Source organism: Drosophila gunungcola, chromosome 3R, assembly GCF_025200985.1.
Source record: "Drosophila gunungcola strain Sukarami chromosome 3R, Dgunungcola_SK_2, whole genome shotgun sequence".
Taxonomy (NCBI): Eukaryota; Metazoa; Arthropoda; class Insecta; order Diptera; family Drosophilidae; genus Drosophila; species Drosophila gunungcola.
The window spans coordinates 23,810,519-23,830,018 of record NC_069139.1 but is presented as its reverse complement, the minus strand read 5'-3'; the positions used below and the strand labels follow the sequence as shown (position 1 = coordinate 23,830,018).

The 19,500-nt window shown below is 43.7% G+C and overlaps 4 protein-coding genes across 7 annotated transcripts; 2 read left to right on the top strand and 2 right to left on the bottom strand.

Annotated features, from left to right (window-relative positions):
• The first annotated feature begins 4,895 nt into the window (after positions 1-4,895).
• On the top strand, positions 4,896-8,310 carry LOC128255053 (TBC1 domain family member 5). Of its 3 annotated transcripts, none has more exons than XM_052984515.1 (6): positions 4,896-5,824; positions 5,893-5,989; positions 6,050-6,192; positions 6,614-6,760; positions 6,825-7,177; positions 7,629-7,770. In XM_052984515.1, coding segments are annotated over exons 1-6 (1,485 nt in total). In that variant the 5' UTR covers positions 4,896-5,081; the 3' UTR covers positions 7,631-7,770. The 3 variants fall into 3 exon arrangements, with proteins under 3 accessions (XP_052840475.1, XP_052840458.1, XP_052840467.1); XM_052984507.1 differs by having other exon boundaries at positions 4,898-5,824; positions 6,614-6,756; positions 7,629-8,307; XM_052984498.1 differs by having other exon boundaries at positions 5,893-6,192; positions 6,614-6,756; positions 7,629-8,310.
• Positions 8,311-8,517: 207 nt separating this feature from the next.
• LOC128254967 (protein suppressor of variegation 3-7) lies at positions 8,518-14,440 on the bottom strand. Of its 2 annotated transcripts, none has more exons than XM_052984366.1 (5): positions 13,483-14,440; positions 11,829-12,419; positions 11,309-11,698; positions 9,785-10,783; positions 8,518-9,723 (listed from the first exon to the last, which is right to left on the bottom strand). In XM_052984366.1, the coding sequence occupies exons 1-5, from the start codon at positions 14,271-14,273 to the stop codon at positions 8,646-8,648; spliced, it is 3,849 nt and encodes a 1,282-aa protein (XP_052840326.1). In that variant the 5' UTR covers positions 14,274-14,440; the 3' UTR covers positions 8,518-8,645. The 2 variants fall into 2 exon arrangements, with proteins under 2 accessions (XP_052840326.1, XP_052840332.1); XM_052984372.1 differs by having other exon boundaries at positions 11,829-12,413.
• A 705-nt stretch (positions 14,441-15,145) lies between these two features.
• Positions 15,146-16,479, top strand: LOC128255180 (protein suppressor of variegation 3-7). Its single transcript, XM_052984734.1, has 2 exons — positions 15,146-15,234; positions 15,294-16,479. Exons 1-2 carry the CDS (start codon positions 15,203-15,205, stop codon positions 16,354-16,356), a joined length of 1,095 nt encoding a protein of 364 aa, XP_052840694.1. The 5' UTR covers positions 15,146-15,202; the 3' UTR covers positions 16,357-16,479.
• Positions 16,480-17,479: 1,000 nt separating this feature from the next.
• On the bottom strand, positions 17,480-19,235 carry LOC128255321 (uncharacterized). The gene is made up of 3 exons (XM_052984852.1): positions 19,131-19,235; positions 17,926-18,091; positions 17,480-17,685 (listed from the first exon to the last, which is right to left on the bottom strand). Exons 2-3 carry the CDS (start codon positions 18,052-18,054, stop codon positions 17,602-17,604), a joined length of 213 nt encoding a protein of 70 aa, XP_052840812.1. The 5' UTR covers positions 18,055-18,091; positions 19,131-19,235; the 3' UTR covers positions 17,480-17,601.
• Positions 19,236-19,500: the final 265 nt, after the last annotated feature.

The following is a 19,500-nucleotide window of genomic DNA, read 5'->3' as shown; positions in this document are numbered from 1 at the left end:
AACAATATATCAAAATTCTTGAGAGGCAGACAGGGCATTGTCCAGTAAATATGCTAAAGTTGAGGGCTCTTCAATTGACAGCACATAAGAAAAAGTCATTCAAAACATTGATAAGCCATAAAACTAAAAATTAGCAAATTAATCACGTGCCCTCCAACTTTTTCTGCTCGCCCACGCCCGAAATTTTTCGGCGATGTTTTTTTATTTTGGTTTTCTATTTTGGCGCAATAGCATTTCCGTACGCCTCGGGCCACAGAATCTCGGCCCGTGGGGAAGTTGGCTTAGCTGGCCAAAAGAACTCGTCACCAAGTGCCCGGCTCTTTTCATTAACAACTCGATCATGATCAGCATCGATAAGCCCCAGGCACAGAGCCTGCTTAGAATTCTGGGGGAGATCGCGAACCTGATTGGCGTTTTAAAGAGCCTTCGGCCAGTCCGCAGATTTATATATTTCGGGGCTTCTATTCTTGACGCTCTGCTGGTGTGTAAGTGAATTTGCATAAATATGTATGTGTCTCCGGTGAGCACTGGTTACCAACCTGATTACCAGGAGAAGTCGCCACTTGGCCCTTATTATATTTTGTCTAGAGAAACCAGTCGAGCAACTCCATAAACCAGGGGCAGCTCATTTAACACCCATCTACACCCAAAAAAAAATAACTGAAAGTTTAGTTTTGATAAGTGTGCCTTTAAAATAAACTACTAACTATTATAAGCCCAATACTTTTTAACTTAACTTCTTTACCGAAGAGTCTAAAACTGTAGACTTTGTAATCCCCATAAGTTTAACTTTAATACTTTCGTGGAATTAATTTAATACTCATTTTATTAAGAAGTTTTCAGTAATTTAGTTTTTATGACAACTTTTTTTGGGTGTAGACAACAATATCAGTCAAGGCGAAAATGGAACAAAACACCGCCTAGGGAAATGCGTCATAAACCTAATCAAGAACTTTTCGTGACCGGGAAACAAGAGATGCTACAATTAAACAGACATTCAGTTTAAAAATTGGGGAAATAATGTATAAAAAGATCTGCAATTCCAGCTTCTTGAAGGAATCTTTGCAAATTATTAACGATTTATTTATCTAAAGATCAAGTTGTTTGGCCAGAACAAGTTTTGGGCAACACTAGACCCCGCCAGAGCTGAGCTCAGAGGGTAAAAATATAATCATTGGAATCTGAAAAGAATGAATTATACACGCTTCCAGATTCCTATTTACATTTAACCGCATGACCCTTGACTCGCTGTGGACAAGGTCAGCGGTTCCCTATTAGTTGGCCGAATCGATTCCTTGGCTCGAATGCCTTTGAAAACCACCCGCCTCATTACAGATTACGCAGCCGGTGGACTTGACCAGAAACAGACCCAGACCCAGACCCAGACTTCCGCCTCGAACTCTTCCGCATAGATGTAACAGTAAACAAGTTGGGGACTGGACCTCCGCTGAGTTCGAAGCCGCATAAGCGGACCCAGCAATTAAAATATGTAAATGGAAACAAAGCCAAACAAAAAGGCCAATGCTGCGCGAAAAATCAACGCCGAAAGATCGACGCTAACCTCGCGTTTGTCTTTGCTGCAAATGAAGAGATGAACTCGAGACCGCATTGGAGCAATGACGGCAAAGAAAGAACTGTCGGGTCTTGGTATACCCTCTCTAGGAAACTGGATATAAGTTCAATAACTTTTTCCACCAAATGGCCCACAACCTTTGGCTGGAAGCACAGAATTCTCTATTAATTTAACAAGGAAATATATAATTTTTAATTAAAACACTGATACAAAATTGAATTCTAAAAATAAGTATCTGACTATTGGTTTCAAGATGTTGTATTTATTATTTAAATTAAATATTAAATCATGATTTTAAATTCAATGCATATTAATTACGATGATTTAGTGTTAAAATATTTTAATTAATATGGAAAAAAATTGCACTTAAAATTGTTATTATTTGATTTATATGCATTTTATTAAAATTAAATATGGTATCAATATAAACTAAATTTTCGATATTAAAGTCATTTCCAAAAATTGTCATGTGAAACATTTATTAAAATATTATAAATATATACTAAAAATCAAAGCAAAAATATTTAAGTTGAGTACCAAATATTTGGATTTACTATGTTTTGCTCCAGAGAACTAATTGTTTGTTGGTAAATACATCATATAATCGTTGTTTAAATGAAATGAATTAAAAAAATAAATTAAATAATATAAATAAATTATAACTAAAGATTAGTGAACTTTAATGCCAACTTATAAATTTAGGTCTTGGAAGTTTAACTGTAAGCAGTACGACACAATTTTTTAGAACATATTTCAATTGATTTCCTAAGCAATGGTAGACATCATAGCAAATCTTATTGAATAAAGAATAAATAATGAGTCGTATTTTCAGGCCCAACCAGAAACATCATTAATATCATAGCAACCCTTTAGTTAGAGCAGTTAAAAAGTGAACCCCGAAATCAGTTTGCTGCTCGGTTTCGTCTTCAGCTGGCTGATTAAACATCAGGAAATACAAAATGCTAAGCAGGCAAAAGCAAAAGCAAATTGTAACAGGGCCCAAACTCTGCCGCGAAGCAAACGAGTTCTCAGGCCAAAGGCAAAAGCAAAAAGCTTGGCTTAGCTATTGATAAGCGGCCAAAACTCGTTCGCACTTGGACCGTTTTCGAAGAGCTGGGGCTGCGGAGATTGGGAGGAGGGCTAAAGCCAAATAGCCCCATTGACTGATTATTGTTATTAATGCGAATGCGATACTGCGGCGGCTTGCTGGTTTTTGCCATTTGCATTGACATTGACTTTGACCGAGAAATTATAAATCGAAGCCAATGTGACGCATACGTGCGATATCTGGTTGCGTTTATGCGGAGCTTGGACAGCTTGCATTTGCATATAAAGACTGCACTTTATTGGCTACTCTGGCTGATAATTGGCATGCACTAAAAGCAATGCCTTTATTTCTGTTTCCCAAATTTATGGTTTCGTGTCTGAAAAATATTGAAGACATATGTCTGATGGGGAGTACTTGAACCCATAATTATAACGCTGGACACACTCGCTTGAACAAACCAAACCACCCACTAACCGAGCAATCCAAAAAACCATCCACCCACTGCACCCATTCGACATTCAGTCTTTGGGTCAAAGCCACCACACCAACCATCTTTCAAGTTCAAGCCCCAAAGAGATTAGAAAAATTACCCAAGACTAGATCAAAAAACGACATTGACCGGCATGTCATGGCACCGCCGGCACACAATCAAAAATAGAAAACTTTAGTGGCCATTAGCAGATGTCGGTTGGTTTATTTGCAATTTTCAGCTTGGCAAGGGGCCAAAACTTCTGCCAAACCGATTCGAACCAAGCCGATCCGAGCCGATCCGATCAGATCCGTCCGACGTCTTCGCATTTCGTTATTGTCTTCTATTTCCTGGTTGGATCCGCTTCGCTGCCGACGATTTGGCATTATCATGAATTAATTGTTGCATATTATAGCGACAAGCATTGACCTCAATAGTTGGATTTGATAAACAAAGTATACACCTCGGATACTACATACGTGGGGCAGAACGCGTAAATAAATGCGAATTTAAAGCTAATAACTTTTGTTGAATTTTTCTCTAATGGATTCATATGTGCTCATTAGAAGCAGAGCGGCCAACAAGACCAAAGTCAAACTTCTTTAACTGAAATCGCAATATATATACACCGAGAGCATTGTGTTAGGGGAATCGTGTGTTAGGAGCTTGAAGAAGCTTGACTGTATAAACAATTGTTCTTTACTTGATTTTCCACTAAACACTAATGGCAACATATTTGAAGTTGATGATTCGGCATAAAACAAATTTAATGAGATGTTCAATTTCGTTTCAAAGCTCTGGATAAATCTTACTGCCATTATGGGTATTAGTTTAAGTTCCGTACTCCCCTCAAATTTATTCTTGTCTGCGTGCCGGGATCAATAGAAGATAGTGTTTGGAGACTCCGGTCCTCCATTACTTAAAACATGGCATCTGATTATTAGTCGGATTTTAACGATTAAGTACGTTTTTATTTGTAAATAAGGGAAACTAAATTAAGCCGGGTAAGTCAAAAGACTTTGGGTCAGAAGAATTAATATGTCTTGAAGAAAAGTATTTTTAGGGATCTTATTTAATTGAATTATCATTGCATTAAAATATTAAACTTTAAAGATGGATCCTCTTTGTATGCAGACAACTAGGATATAAAATGGAAATGGAAGTCCCAAAACTGTAGTTTAACGATAATTAACCAAAGCGTTAAAATTATTTCTTTAACTAAATATCAGATTTAAGGGGTAGAATACATATATATTTATAATCTTGCGGAGTGTATTATAATATTAGAGATCTGGCCCGATCGGACGCCTATGTAATATAAAACCCACAGAATAAAACGGAAAACCAAATGAAAAAATTATAAATTCGCCATTATTAAATATATAGGAATGGTCATGGTTATGGTTTACTATTTTAGAATTAAGGTTTACATTTTGATTTACATATCATATAACTACCAAAGGAGCGTTCTAAAAATTCAGAAAAAGTACACAGCTTCATTATTTTTATACATACATATATGAATAAAAATGTAATTTTATAGAATATTTAATTTTTGTAATAACTGCAAGGGCTTGCATCTTTTTTTGTTTCTAGTTATTGTTAATGCATTTTTTTTATTATTTTTGGAAAATTCCAAAATAGGAAACTTGGATATGCTTTCGAAAAAGATTGTTCCAAATATTCAAATATAAATTTGAAAATTTGGGTAAGTATTAAATCCGTTATTTTGGACAAGGTATTTTTATAAATAAATAAATTACGGTATTTTCAGCATATCAACATGATCCAGCGGTATATTTTAACCGCTCGCATACGGCCACACTGGCACACACTGATATCTTCGCCAATTGAAGTGAATCCACTTTCTTCGGTAAATTCCATTGTTTGTGTTTAACTTGGCGCCACCCCCTCCAACCACCGGAATCCAGCGTTGACATGGCAACGGGGCGGACGAGCGCCAGCATTTAGTGTCCAGCCAGCGACGAGCAATGACCGTTTGGGGCATAGAGGCCATCACACTGAACGGATCGGCGACAAGGGAAAGCGGGGAGCAGCACCTGGCTGAAAAGGACGTGGGCGATCGTGACCGTGATCGTGGTCGGGTGATTCCGGAAGCGGGAGCCATGAACTCCATAGAGCGCTACCGGCAGGAGTGGACACAGCTGCTGGAGAACCTCGATGCCGAGCCGGAGGTACTCCGGCAGTCGGCGTTCGCCGGCGACCTGAAGATGTCCAAATTCCGCAGCGTTCACTGGGCCCTCCTGCTGCGCGTCCTCACCTCAGAGCACCGGAGTTGGATCGGCCAGCGACTCCAGCAGCGGGTGCGGTATGACAAGTTCCGGGCGGACTACGTCCGGAATCCCCACCAACTGGCCGTCGACTGCAACGATGATCCGCTGTCGCAGTCGACGCAGAGCGTGTGGAACCAGTACTTCAGCGACCAGGAGCTGTTCGCCGTCATCCGGCAGGATGTGGTGCGCACCTTTCCGGGCGTGGACTTCTTCCGTAAGCCTCTGGTGCAGAACGCCATGGTCAACATACTGTTCTACTACGCCAGGGAGCACCCATACATGTGCTATCGGCAGGGCATGCACGAGATCCTGGCTCCCATCATCTTCGTGGTCTACAGCGATCACCAGTCTCTGCTGCACTTCAGCGAGCTGGCCAAGACGGACATTAATCCCACGCTGCTTGACGTGCTGGACCCCGCCTATCTGGAGGCGGATACCTAGTGCGTAATACGAAATATAGGTATATATATATGTAATACCCTTGTACTGAGTTGTGCCCTTCTTGCAGCTCTTTGTTCTCACGCCTGATGGCCTCCGTGGAGTCGTACTATCGCGTCTCGAATCTGGTCTCCACTCCCGGTGGCCACATCGAGCAGCGGGCCGAGGTACGTCGCAGTTTGCGGGTGCAGCAACCCAACCCTTATCGCTACCCATCCCTCTTTCAGACCCCCGGGGACAATGAGTCGCCGACGGAGGCGGAGGTTATCAGCCAGCTGAACTTCATACGGGACAAAATACTTGCCAAGCAGGACCAGCACTTGCACCACTATCTCCAAAAGATGGAAATCCCGCTGCACATATTCGGCATGTAAGTTGCAATCGGAAAATGGGGATTTCAGTTGCCTAATCTTGAAGAGCACCAGTTGCTAAGGGTGCCAAATAAGATGTTTGTTTATAAATGCGTACCCCCTTTTTTTTAGAGAATACTAAAATTTGTATATATTAGTAAGCAAGGAGTAGTCAACAGCTTTAAATTCCACAGAAAATTCAATGTTTTTTGGTCATGACCATCATTTTAGACGGATGATGTCATTTGAAATTTCTAACCGCCTAAATAATAACACCATGTACCTATAATTTTGTTAGGGGATTCCATTTTTTATATCGAGCTGAAATATCTAAAGGTTCATTACTTGAAAAATACGATTTAGCTTAAATAAACTGTACACGGGAGGGCATCAATATAACTTTATTAATTAAATAATCTATTTTACTTTCAACTGAAAAAGTCGCTGGCTGAGACTTCTCTTTGGACGGGAATTCATGCTGCTGGACCTGCTGCTGCTGTGGGATGCAATCTTCGCGGACAGCGATCGCTTCGACCTGCCCAACTATATTCTGGTGGCCATGCTGGTGCACATCCGCGATAAGCGTGGGTACTCCCGCCTGGTGCTTCCCGATCTGAGTTATAGTAACTATCGTAACTATTTGGGGTTTCAGTGCTGCTCAGCGACTACACCACATCGCTGACCTATCTGATGCGCTATCCGGGGAACGTGGACGTTCATCTGGTGCTGCGACATGCCCTCTTCATGCTCAACCCCAAGCAGTTCGACTATCCCTCGAACGCCTTCACCTGTGTGTCCTTCGCCAACAGCGGTGCAGGCAAGGAAGGGCTTCCTCCTGCGGGTCAACGGCCGCGCACTGCATCAGAAACCTCAGCCGGAGCCACCAGTGGCAGCCAGATCGATCGGCAAATCACCTTTATGCAGGAGCGCAATGCGGCGAATTCTTCGGCTCTGGCCAAACTACAGGATTCCCATCGCGTGGCCATGGATGGATACTTGGAGAATGTGAGTAAATGCGAAGATTTACAATTTTTACATCGTTCTTTAAACTGCTAGAGAACATAGTCGCCAAACTGTTTTTAAAAAAACACTTGAAATCTTAGGAAACGTTTATATTTTTATAAAATAGTTTTTTAATACAACAATGCATTGAAACAAAAAAAAATTCCAATTAATATATAGCTTATGGATATACTCTTCCATTTGGATTAAACCGTGAAAGCTTATTTTAATATTTGTTTAAATATTTATAATTACAACGAAATGATTACAATTTATGCCGATCGCTTATACATAGGTTCATTGACCCAATTCACAATCTTATAGCTTTAAAACTCTAAAATGTGTTTACTAACTGCCCAATATAAGTTACGTTGTGTAAATAAGATAAATATGGGCAATTTCTTGACTGAAGATGGTTGTTAAATGTGGACCCATTCCGATTTTTCTCTTCCAGAGTCCCGAGCTACTCCGATTGGAGCTGAAGAATGCCCAAACGGTTATAAAGATTGCGCGCAGCAAGCTGCAGAATTACCTGGGCACTGTGCGACATCACGTGGGAAAGCAGGCGAATGGAAACGAGGAGCTTAGCCGGACGCTGGACGGGATTGAGGAGCTGTGCAGCTTCCTGGACGTCAAGTTCATGTTCCCGCTGCACGCCCGCTCAGCGCCCATCGACCAGGCACTGGAGGCCAACGAGCAGAAGCAGCTGAACACGGCCAGTCTGGCGCCGAAAGCTACGCCCTCGCCCACTCCCAATCCCACAACGGTTCAGCTTCCGCATTCTGCAACTGTTGGCTATCAGATGCCCGAGAACGCCTTCATGCACAGCTCCATGCGTCGCCTGCTCGGGGAGCTGCGCGAAATCGAGCTGTCCACGATAACGAGCGACGAGAAGCCGGGAGAAGCGGTGCTCCAAAACGGATTGCCGGCTGCAGAGCCCCAGCAGCGGCACCAGAACGAATTAAGCTGATCGAAAGATCCTCTCCTATCGACTGAACTTGAATTTAGACTTAAACAGAGCAACCACAAAGTGGCTAAATCGGAATAATTGAAGAGTATCATTTAAAGACATACGATTAAAATATATTTTCGACTTGGGCCAGTCTGTAAACCTAATAAATCAACCCAATTTATAAGTGCTTAAACCGAAAAAAAAATAGTTGTATTTAAGTAGTATGGGAATGGTTCCAAAACAAAACGCCTTCAAAAACATGCGAGTTTCGGTACAAGCAGATTCGTTTTTTAAGTTTTAACTCTAAACAAGAATGTGTACAATCTTGGCTTGTGTGTCTGTCTGTGGAAGAAGCTCCTTAGTTCTAGTACCTAAACAGGGTCGGTCAATCTTAACTTGAAATAACTATCTTGCTTGCAAGTATTCATCTTTAACATACAAAATATGTGAGTTTAAGAAAGTTTAAATAATGACAATGACAAAAACTATAACTATGGATGATTCGTATTCCTAGGAGCTCTATGGCCTGCGGTTGTGGTTCAGCAGGGATCGGAAGGTTGCCATTTGACCGCCGTTGCTGTTCGGACCGGCCCGCATCATTGGTGTCGTTGCCATATTTCCCGACTGCTGCTGCTGCTGCTGCTGCGGCTGCTGCATGGGCGTCTTGGTGATGGTGATCATCTTGGAACTGTTGTTATTATTCACACGTATCTGGCGGAGCATAGCGAGCGTGTTGCCATTGGTCATGTCCGCCTGTGGGGTGGACGGTGCTTCCGAGGAGCCACCTTGGCTTTGTCGCCCATTTCCGTTGATCCTGTTGTGCGTTGTCAGTTTGTCCAGGGGCACGCATCGCACTGGATCCGTGTCGTAGCGGTTGGTCACCTGCATCTGCGAGGAACTCAAGATGCGCCGGATGTTCTCCGGCAGGTCTTTTGGGTTGCCGTTTATGGTCACTTGGGTGGAGGAGCCACCGCTGGCTGACTTGTTCTGTACCGTTTCCGCCTCGTTGTTGTTATTGTTCTGCACAGGTTGCTCATCGTCCTGGATGGTGATGACACTGGAATGCAAGTCTACATCAGAAGCAGCAGAAGCTGACGAGAGGTTAGAAGCAGGAGGAGCTGTAAGTGGAACGGTCGGAGCTGGAGTAGCCACTGCAGCAGACGATGTGGAAGAGGGTGCGGCTGGAGATGTGGCTGCCGCCAACGAACTCCGCTGCATGGCTCGAACTTCCAAGCCACACACGAGCTGCATGATTTTGGCCTTGCCCTCGGCAGCCAAATCCGGCGGCAGGGACTTCATAGTCGGCGCAATACTATCGAAGAAGAGATCTAGCACGTGTCGAGGCTCGGGTGGCTGGGGCGCAGCCATCGTCGGCGCCTGCGTCTTGGTGTCGCCCTGGGCGGCCGCCTCCCGCTCCAGGGTGCGCAGGCGCGACACAATGTCGAACGAGGAACAGATCATGTCCTTGGCCATGTCCATCTGAGAGCGCTCCTCCTGGGGCTTGCCCATGGAGTCGCGCAGGGCGCGCAATAAGCGACGAACTTCCATCGAGCGTCGCGATCGCTTTGCGGGCGGCTCGGCCATGCTGCCATCGGATCTGAGGAGACAGTAAGTTAATAATGAGAAGCTCAACCCACTTAAACCAAACCACCACTCACCTCACGCTCATGTCACCGTCGCTCTCCTTCTCCAGACCCGACTCCTGCCTCTCCGCATCGGCGGTGGAGTTCGTGCCGACGGATGGAGCATCTGCGGCCACGGCAACGTTGCTCCTGCTCCGCTCCAGACTGTCGGCGTGTTTGCGCGAGGCGTCGTGCTGGCGCAGATAGAAGACCTTGATCGGCAGCCGGGTATCGCAGACCCGGCAGTGGCAGTGGTTCTCGTCGTTGGCATCCGGGTCCAGCCAGTCGTACTTGGCCTGCAGCTCGGCCATGGCCGCCTTCTGCCTGGCCTCACCGCTGGCCAGAGCCGACGCAGTGGCCACCACAGTGGAGATTTCGGCTGGGCTCTTGGCCGCAGCTCCTCCTGCCGAAGCTTGGCCTCCATTGCGCTTCCGGTCGAAGCGGAGGCGGATGTGCCGCGAAGTCCGCTGGTGCTTCGAGGCCCACTTGGAGGTGGGCAGGTAGAGGGACACCTCGCAGAGCTTGCACCAGGCATAGTTCCCGCGCTGCTCGCTCTTTTTGTACGAGAGCCACGGGAAGCGGCCCTTCCACACCATCACCTTACCCTTCGTGGTCGCCGGAATGGGCTTAACGAACAGTTTGGCGGCTGTTCGAGGGGGCTTCCTCGTCTGCACGGTGCCCGAGTCCGTGTTGCTCTCGCCATCCCCATCAACCTCCTCTTCCTCCTCCTCCTCTTCCTCCTCTGCCACTTCATCGCCGTCCTGGGCCTCCACCTGCTCCTTCTGCCTTTTATTTCGAGTCTGCTTGAGTGCGCCCTGGGCCTGTTTCAGCTGGCGCCCCTTGACCTGCTTCATGAGCCGGATGTGTCGCACACTAAACTCATGCCTTGCCTTGCCCGCCTCGTTGTAGAAGCGCACGCGGCAGAACTTGCACAGCTGGGTCTTCCGGTCCTTGGAGTAGCACAGCCATGGATAGAACTGCACGCCGGCGCGGATCTTGGCCTTTCTGGGCTCCATATCAGACTTAGCAGCGAAGCTAGGATTGGTATGAAATCATTATTAGGTTATTTAACTTATAAGAACGATAAATGGAGTAAACAAGTATATAATTATCTGTGTTAGCTTTTGATATTCTGATTATCAGGTTGTAACCCATGAAACTGTAGAGATTTTATAAAAAGTTTTCTTGACTTTTCGGATAATTTTATCTTTCATCATCAGGTTAGTCAAAATCTCTCAAGTGGAAAACCCTATTTTCGGCGGAACAATTAATAGGTCAATTTTTTGATTTTTGGGTTTACAACAACAAAAGAAATAGTAACTTAAACGGTTTTTTTTAAATTTGAAATTAAAAGCAACTCAAAATTGTCTTTTTTTTTGCTTTCAAATTAATAAAAGTAAAAATTGTCTTAATTTAACAATATCTCTGATATAATCAAAAAGAGGATTTGAACAGTTTATGTAAATATCACAAACTTTGAAAATAGGTATTGAAGTAGTAGAAAATAAACTAATTTATAGTTTCCAGTATTACGCAGTTTACGTTTTGTAAAACACTCACCCCTTGCCAGCTTTTTGTGTCTCCGACCAATTGTCATCGTCCAAATCCTCAGTGCCCTCGCTATCTGATCGTACTTCCGACTGGGCTGGCTCACTGGGGGCCACCTCCTCCTCCTCTACCTCCTCCTGCTCCTCCTCCGCATCCTCGTCGCCCTCGTCCTCGTCCTCCTTGGCCTCAGCCAATGAGGCTTCAATGATCGCCTTTGCGGCGGCCACTGCCGATGTGTGCTTCTCGGAGTTCTCGTGGTTCTTGCGCTTGATCTCGGAGTTTCCGTACATAAATCTCTTGCGGCAGATGCTGCAGTACCCGATACTGGGGTCTTCTGGATCGGCGATCAGCCATGGATGCAGATCGGCAAACACGGCCCAAATACCGCGAATGTCATCAGAACTGAAGTGCACATAAAATTAAAGGAAAATCATTAAAGTTCTAGCATGATAGTTCCTCTTATTATTATGCTGATAAGCAGCATTTGTATTTAAATTAGTCAATAGTAAGGTTCAGTAACCAGAAAACCCACCTCTTTTGGACGGGTTCCAATAGCTTGTGGCAGTGAGCCTTGGCTTTGCAATGCCGCAGGAAGCTGGTGATCACCATCGGCATGTCGCAGAGCGTGCATCGGCACTGCTGTGGACTGGTGTCTGGAATTAGCTCGCACCACTTGCTGGGGTCCTCGCCCGGTTCCACCCCACCGTTCATCACCACCACGGGCGTCTCTTGCGCATCCTCCGTCTCCGCCTCCGGCTCCGATTCCTTCTCCTTTTCCTGCTCGACCTCCTCCTCGACAACGGTGGTTTCACTGGCGCTCTTGCTCCTTTTCCGCTTACGGCTCGGCTTGTCGGATTCCTGAATCCGCAGCGCCTCCAAGTGACCTTTTGTGGTCTCGTGACGTTTGCGCAGATAGACAAACTCAACGTTCATGCGCACGTGGCAGACGCGACATGTCCCAATGGTTCCCGTGGGCTGTGACCGCTCCAGCCACGGATGCCAGCGAAGCCAGCGCAGCCAGTTGAAGTTGTTGAAGGCCTCGGTCTCGGTGACTCGCTTCTGCTTCATGGCGGCCACATAGCTCTTCGTGCCGAACTCGTGCTTCACCTCGTTGTCACTGGTCCTACGGGAAATCGGGAATCAATGAGTTCTTTTCAAGAGGTTTAACAGTCAGAATTCTAGTCAATAGTTATATTAAAATATTTTTAATGTTTAAGAGCTAATTAATCCATTTCTTTACATACTACATACATTTTTCTTTTTCGTGTTTGATAGTTTACTATTAGTATCCTCTTAGAGTTTCTTGCGGCCAGTAGGAATTACATTATGAGCTTTAAAGCATATATTTTAGGCTAAAAAGTTAAAAGTTTCTCACAAAATCATTTGCAATATTAGTTAATACGTTACCAATTCAATTACCTTTGTAAAATGAACGTAAGAAACAAACTTTAATTGTTATTAGCTTCAAATGTATGCTCACATGATATTATTATATTACCAACCTATTAGAGATTAAAACCAACGCCATAAACATAGAACAGCATGCAGTCGATTTTTTTGTTTTAAATAAGTGAGATAAGTGGACTTGTTAGCAATTAGTCTGGTTAAAACTGATTATATAAAACCAACGAACTATATTTTCGGCGAAACAACTGAGTTTCTTGATAATATGTTTTATCGAGACCATGGAAACCATGTAAAAATGGAGTCAGCCGTCATTACGTACATACACAATCGCAAGAAAGTGTAACAAAATGTTGAACAAAGAAGTCTGTTAACAATCTCTAGGTATTAAATTACGTTGAGGAAATGTTAATAAATTTTTAATTGTCATCCCATTGGGAAAACTGAATATTTAAAACGGGGAATGTTTAATGCATATTCGCTTTGGATAATTGGATACCAAGCTCTAATTTTCAAGTGCTTGGGTTAGGGAGAGCGTCATTTTTCCGGTTTCTCCCAGATTTTTTTTTAGAAACTTGTTTCTAAGGGGCTTCCTATCAATGAGTTTTATAGTTGTTCTATAAATTTAAAGAGAGTTTTGGGAAAACGTCGTTTTAATTCTAAATACTATTATAATATCAACAGGTGGCACTTTTTTAAACCTCAGATTGCAGGGACTACAAGCACGTTTCACCATTTTATTTTATAAATTAAGAGTTCGGCACTCAAGAGTTAGTACTCACGATCCGCGGCTCTGCTCCTCGCTCCTCTTGAAAGCCAGGTAGTTGCACTCGCGTTCCTGGTGGTACAGCGACATGTTGTGCTGCTGTATGTGCCTGGAGCGGTTGTTCACGTTAATGTTCATGTTGCAGTAGAGGCAGAAGGCGAAGGTGCCGTCGGAGGCCTCGTGGAGGATCCAGGGCCAGCGCTTCATCCAGATGAGCCAGCGCTGCGAGCGGGGCATTTTGCGGCGATTGGAGCCGCCGTTGCTGCTCTCGTCCACGCTGTAGTCGTCGTCCTCGTCCTGGCTGTCGCCCGCCTCCTGGTTGTCGATGCGCTCCAGCAGGCCCATGGGATCGTGGTACGAGTGATTGCTCTCCGCATCGCTGGAGGGTTCGGTTTTGGTGGACACGGTGTCCGGGTCCCGGTCGGGATCATCCATGAGCGGATCCTCGCTGGCGGGCTTGTCATCTGGGTTGTTCAGGGCGGACTGCAGTTCGGCCACCAATGGAGCATCGTCGTCGTCCATGATGTCCTCCAAGCCCGCGTCGTCCGGCAGCGGCTGCTCCTGCTCCTCTTCGTCCACCTCCATGTCGGCCTCCGCCTCGTCGTCGTCCACCAGGATGACCATGGGGGCCTCCGCTTCCTCGACCGGATCGGGATCCGCCGCTACCACCGCGCCTCCCTCCACGTCCATAATTTTCAGCTCGTGCGTCGTCGACGCCAATGATTCGGAATTCGCGGACGCCATTTTGAGACCGGCGTCTGTCGACCCGTCCAAGTTTTTCGCCTGTGCACTTTTCTCCTGATCCATCGCCTGGTGCTCCAGATCACTGGTTCTCTAGGCACTGTGCTGATTTCTCTGCCAGTAGTCACACAATCACAGCATGCGTGGTTAATTACAAACAAATGGCGAAAATTGCAAGTAAAGTAAACTCCAATTCGCAGCCGAGGCTATGAACAGTGTGACCATCTATGTTATTTTGGACCGGCGGCCAGAGGACAAAAAAATACCAGAAAATGTAACGATGTGGATGCACTGACCACATCATAATCGAAGAGGGTAAAAGTGATCGTTTACACCAGGGGTTCTCACACCTATGCACAAAAAGTTTTAATTTTTAATAAATTATTGTTAGGCACAAATTTTTTTGAAAATATAATGCTTAGGGAGATGTGAGGGCCGGCACAATAGGTAAGCTGGCTGGGCACAATTAGCTTTACACTAACAATTTTTTGTTTCTTCCTTGCGGTCTAATTCATTACTGATAAGACCCAGGCAAGGCATAAACAATTTTATTTGTTTTATTTTTTTGTTATTGAGGTTCAAAAATTACCAAAATCGCGATTTTTTAAATTTTTTTGTCTACACATTCATATATGCAACATATATAACAATAGTGTTTTACAACGCAATGGCTGTGGTGTCCTTAGCTGACTGAGATTGAGATTGAGAAGAATACGTTGTTTGATAATTGAACAGTAACATTTACGATCACAATCCATAAGATAATTATATTGCGATTGTAAACAAAAAAAAATATATATAGATGAATAGGTATAAGTTATCTGAGAAGTTATAAATAAAAGCTTATGAATTTTCGAACCACCTTTTAATAAATTAATTAAAAAGGTGACAACTCTAAATGCAAATGTGAAACGCGTTACGCGGTGTTGAGATGCTATTCCAGTACGGTCATACAATACTTAAATTTGTTTATATTTTGGAAAAGAACTGCCCAAATGGCAAACCTTCAGTTAACTCAGGAAAAACTGTGAGTTAGGCGAAGAACCATAGCAGAAATGATTCATTACTAACCCTATTTTCCGGCAGAGATGCCCTACGCTCCGAATACAGGCCACGCCGGCCGTGCGCCCTACTGAAATACCCGCGCCCCAAGACGAAGCCGGAGTACCAGGCGATTTATCCGTGGTTGCTGCCTGACGAAACAGATCCGCACTTTGTGTTCTGCGCGGTGTGCGAGTGCAGACTCAGCTGCAAGAGATCGGATCTGGGCAAGCACGAGGGCAGCATAAAGCACTCGGAAAATGCGCAGAGAAAGGCCCTGCCGGCCAAGGCAAGTCATCCCGAAGCGGAGGGATCCGGTTCCAGCGCCATGAAGTGGGAGTACAACGAGGACGAGGAGGGCTTGCTGCCGTACGGCACCGATCCCCCCGATGACGAAACGGAGGAGGAGGAGGGCGAACCGGACGATGCCGAGGCGGATTGTGAAGAGGGCGAGGAGGATGAAGATCAGGCTGATGAACTGGAAACACTTAACGACTTTGAAACAGAACCCGCTTCCAAGCAGCAGCGCCGCATCTCCGAGACGGACTCGCAGCACTCCGGCATGCTGGACTATCTGCCCCTCCACGTGACCATCAACGAGTTGCCCTCGAGTGTTACGCCCGCTGGGTCCTCCTATCCCACATCCTCCTCCGCGGCAGCACCAGCAGCTCCGCCCTGCAGGATCACCATTAAGAAAGTGCCCGCGCCCACCACTCCACCCAATGCAGTGTGTCAGGGACAGGAGATCAGCTCCAAGGCCACCATCACGCCCATCCACACCACGCCCTCCTACGCCGCCCGCCAGCTGCAATCCTACCAGCTGCAGCCGGTGTCGCCTATAACGCCGCCTCGGGACTCCCTGGAGCTATTCTTCGACAGCATCTGCGCCACCGTCAAAGGTCTGCCGCCCAAGCTGGCCACCGAGGGCAAGATGCGGGTGATGCAGCTCATCGGGGAGCTGGAGCTTCGCGCCCTCGGCGAACAGGAGGCGTCTGCTCAGTCCGCCGGACACCAGGCTATCGATCTCGCCGGCAGCTCAGCAGCCGGAGCAGCGGAAGCACCGGGCAGTGGGCAGCAGAACGCCACGGTGGCCTCAACCACCAAGTAAACTCAAACGGAAACGGAAAGCGGCTCCCAGCCAGGCTCACGTTACAAACAAGAATATCTAGTGGCTTCATTTTTGAATTTGTTAACTGATTTTCTTTAATAAATTTATTTATTAGTTGTTGTAGTTCTAGGGATTTTGTTTTCATTTTTTCTTATACCAAAATGTAAAGAAACTCAAGGAAAAAGAAATACTTAATATTTTGATATGATCAATTTGTTAATTTATAAAAAAGGAAATTTTGTTAAATGCCAGATTTTTGTAAGAGATATTTAATTGAATTAATTTAAACACCATTTTTGATTAATGTTAACATGAATTATAACATAAATACGAAAATTTATTCCTGAATGCATATAAGTTGAAAATGTATATATTTATTTACTGACCTGTTGTCACGTAATTTCTTTATTTAAAACAAGAAATGATGCAAATTTCGGCAAAGACGAAATCATTAATTTTTGAAATCAATGTGTTAATTTGTATTAATTTTTGATTAATAAAAACATATAAAACATAGCTACTCAATTCTTGTAAGATACCTGAGTTTTATAAGAAATATTTAGTTCCATTAAAATAAAGGAACTCCTTTTTTGTGAATAAAAGCAGGAATGTATAAAGTTGATATAAACATATAAAAGTTCGGAGTTTTTTTCACTTAATTTCTTGATTAAGTGCGATTATTTAAATACTGTTGTTGGCTATCAAAAGCAAGTATGTATATGAGGGTAAATTAAAGTTTTTTTATTGGTGCTTATATATTACACTTCGTGTGTTTGCCGAAACAAATTTTTTTCATCGGATTTATTCATTTTTTTAATTGAACATACTTCAAAACTTTTTTTATCGTTTTCATCGCTCACATATGCTCACATATTAGTCACAAGGCAATTCTCTAGCATTGATAAATAAAAATGTTAATTTGCGAAAGCCAAAACAAAGTAATCTAGAAAGTTTATCGTAAGATATTAAAAATTATCACATGTAATTGTTTATGGCTTATGTAGTTAATAAAAAAAATCTACATTGTCATCGAAATTTCTTAATTGTAAATATCATTCTCTCTGTAAAGAAAGCACAGTAAGACAATCAGTCAACGTCTCCAAGAGAATGATATAAAAGCGAGTTGTTTTTAAATATAAGTTAATAAATCTTTATTGTAAAAAAATGATCGAAAAGAAGAGTTATCAGTAGTAAGGCACTTAGTAAGTAGTAAGCACTACGTAAGGTATGATAGGGGGATCCCTCCTAGAAGGCCGGTTTGCCCTCCAGCATGGCCTTTCCGCAGTAGAACGGAAACTGCACGCCCTGGAGCAGAATGTCCGATATGCCCTGCGAATGGTAACGAAACAAATCGGTTAGCTGCATTTGTTTTACTGGGGTCTGGGTTGGGCAAAAATCGCGGCCAGATATCGTTGTTGCCTATAAGCCCTGGTTGTGTTTCTGATAAGTCACCGGAATGACTAATTGGTTAAAAATCTTCCCGGCCCGATAAGGAAGGTGCCTCACAGAACTAACAGGTAAAGTTTTTGACTCACCCCCAAACTAAGCTACACCCACATAACCACTTACCGTGAGGGCGGGAATGCAGGAGGCGAAGGCGTACACCCAAATGTAGCAGAAGGCGCAGAAAAAGGCCACGAAGAAGGAGACGAACCAGAAGACCAGCAGCCAGAAGATGAACCACAGTGGATTGGGCATTTTGATGAGTGGTGTGGTTTGTTCAGAGCGATTCCGGCTGTGCGATAAGATAAATACAAGGGATCTTGTTTAGTGTATGGCCTCGAAATGAAGCTTATCGGCCGCTGTCTAAATGGAGCAGATCCCATTAAAAAATTTTATAGACTTCGTACAGAAAAACTGTTTAACAGATTGCGTTGATTTCTTATCAAAACCGCTTGTTATTAATTAAACTAACAGGATATTTTGTTTCCATCTGCTAATATTAATTTTAAAATATTTCTAAAATTAAACTGCAACAAAATTTGCCTATCTTAATTAAAAGAGCTTTTGAAACGTCACAGCTATTTTTAACGTATTTTTAATATCACTCTATCAATGTGCCAATTTAAGATAGTGAATGTCATTGCTGTTTAAGTAAGTAAACCATTCAAAAAACCCCATTTGTGACGGAATTTAAAAATAGTTTTAACTCGTGAGCGCTATTCAAGCAAAAAACGTTGCTTTTCCTTAATAAAAGTTCTGTAACTTTCAGTAGAAATTGAAATATGCATTCATTCAGGTTTTCCCTCCGAAACTGCATTTGAATGGCTTTCTACTGCATTTAGATTTCACTTTTGAGTTCGTGACAAACATGCGAACGACTGATTTGGTTTGGGTTTTAAACTGAATTTAGAAGCAATGACGTCAAAACTGATTATTTCCAAAAAAGGCAGCTGGGGAAGTGTAAGGCCAAGACCTCGGACGCAGATCTCGAGCCGAATTCCATGATCGAGTGCTGATTACAGTCTTCTCAAAACAAATGTCGTCATTATGCAAATCGCATTGATAGTATCTACTATACATGATGGGTGTGTCGTTTTAAGTCATCCCTCGTCTTAAGTCATCAAAAAAACAATTGCAGATTGCCGACAAACCGGTTGGCACAATTAATACTCGGAGAAATTCGACTTAATTAGCCCGCACATGAAGCATATGCCAAATAATCAGACTATGCGTAGATACTTTATAAATACTTTTTTTTACCGCGCACCCACGTAAGATCGAAAGTCACTTAGCAGAAAAATGCCAGAGAACTAAAGCAAACAATAACAAACCAAGTTGAAGATCGGAGGTCGACGTCCGGGGGACTTGAGAATGGAAAGAAGACTGAGAATCGAAAACCGGCGCAACAAGTTGCATGGGTAGCTGCAGGCAGGGTTGTCACCTGTCGCACTCCGCTGCAGAGTTTTGAGTAAAAAAGCTCGCTATAAAGCTTTTAACAACGAGGGTGGATATTATAGTTATTGTTTGTTTAACAATGCTATGTCTGAGTTTTTCAGACAACAAAGCTAATTAATTTGTGTCTTACTCGTTGAATCGGTCTTAAATTTACCACAAAAAAATTATTCATACGAAACGTATGGCAGTTAGAATCTTGTCTGATTTTGAGATCTGGCAAACAATCAAATAAAAAAAATAATAAAT

Coding starts and splice junctions, on each gene's coding strand:
- LOC128255321 (XM_052984852.1), bottom strand. CDS start 18,054: ATGCCCAATCCACTGTGGTTCATCTTCTGGCTGCTGGTCTTCTGGTTC. Junction 17,686..17,925: donor CCTGCATTCCCGCCCTCACG/GTAAGTGGTTAT, acceptor TACCATTCGCAG/GGCATATCGGACATTCTGCT.
- LOC128254967 (XM_052984366.1), bottom strand. CDS start 14,273: ATGGATCAGGAGAAAAGTGCACAGGCGAAAAACTTGGACGGGTCGACA. Junction 12,420..13,482: donor GAGGAGCAGAGCCGCGGATC/GTGAGTACTAAC, acceptor GATTTCCCGTAG/GACCAGTGACAACGAGGTGA. Junction 10,784..11,308: donor ACACAAAAAGCTGGCAAGGG/GTGAGTGTTTTA, acceptor TACCAATCCTAG/CTTCGCTGCTAAGTCTGATA.
- LOC128255180 (XM_052984734.1), top strand. CDS start 15,203: ATGGCAAACCTTCAGTTAACTCAGGAAAAACT. Junction 15,235..15,293: donor CAGTTAACTCAGGAAAAACT/GTGAGTTAGGCG, acceptor ATTTTCCGGCAG/AGATGCCCTACGCTCCGAAT.
- LOC128255053 (XM_052984498.1), top strand. CDS start 5,082: ATGACCGTTTGGGGCATAGAGGCCATCACACTGAACGGATCGGCGACA. Junction 5,825..5,892: donor TATCTGGAGGCGGATACCTA/GTGCGTAATACG, acceptor CCCTTCTTGCAG/CTCTTTGTTCTCACGCCTGA. Junction 6,193..6,613: donor CCGCTGCACATATTCGGCAT/GTAAGTTGCAAT, acceptor CAACTGAAAAAG/TCGCTGGCTGAGACTTCTCT.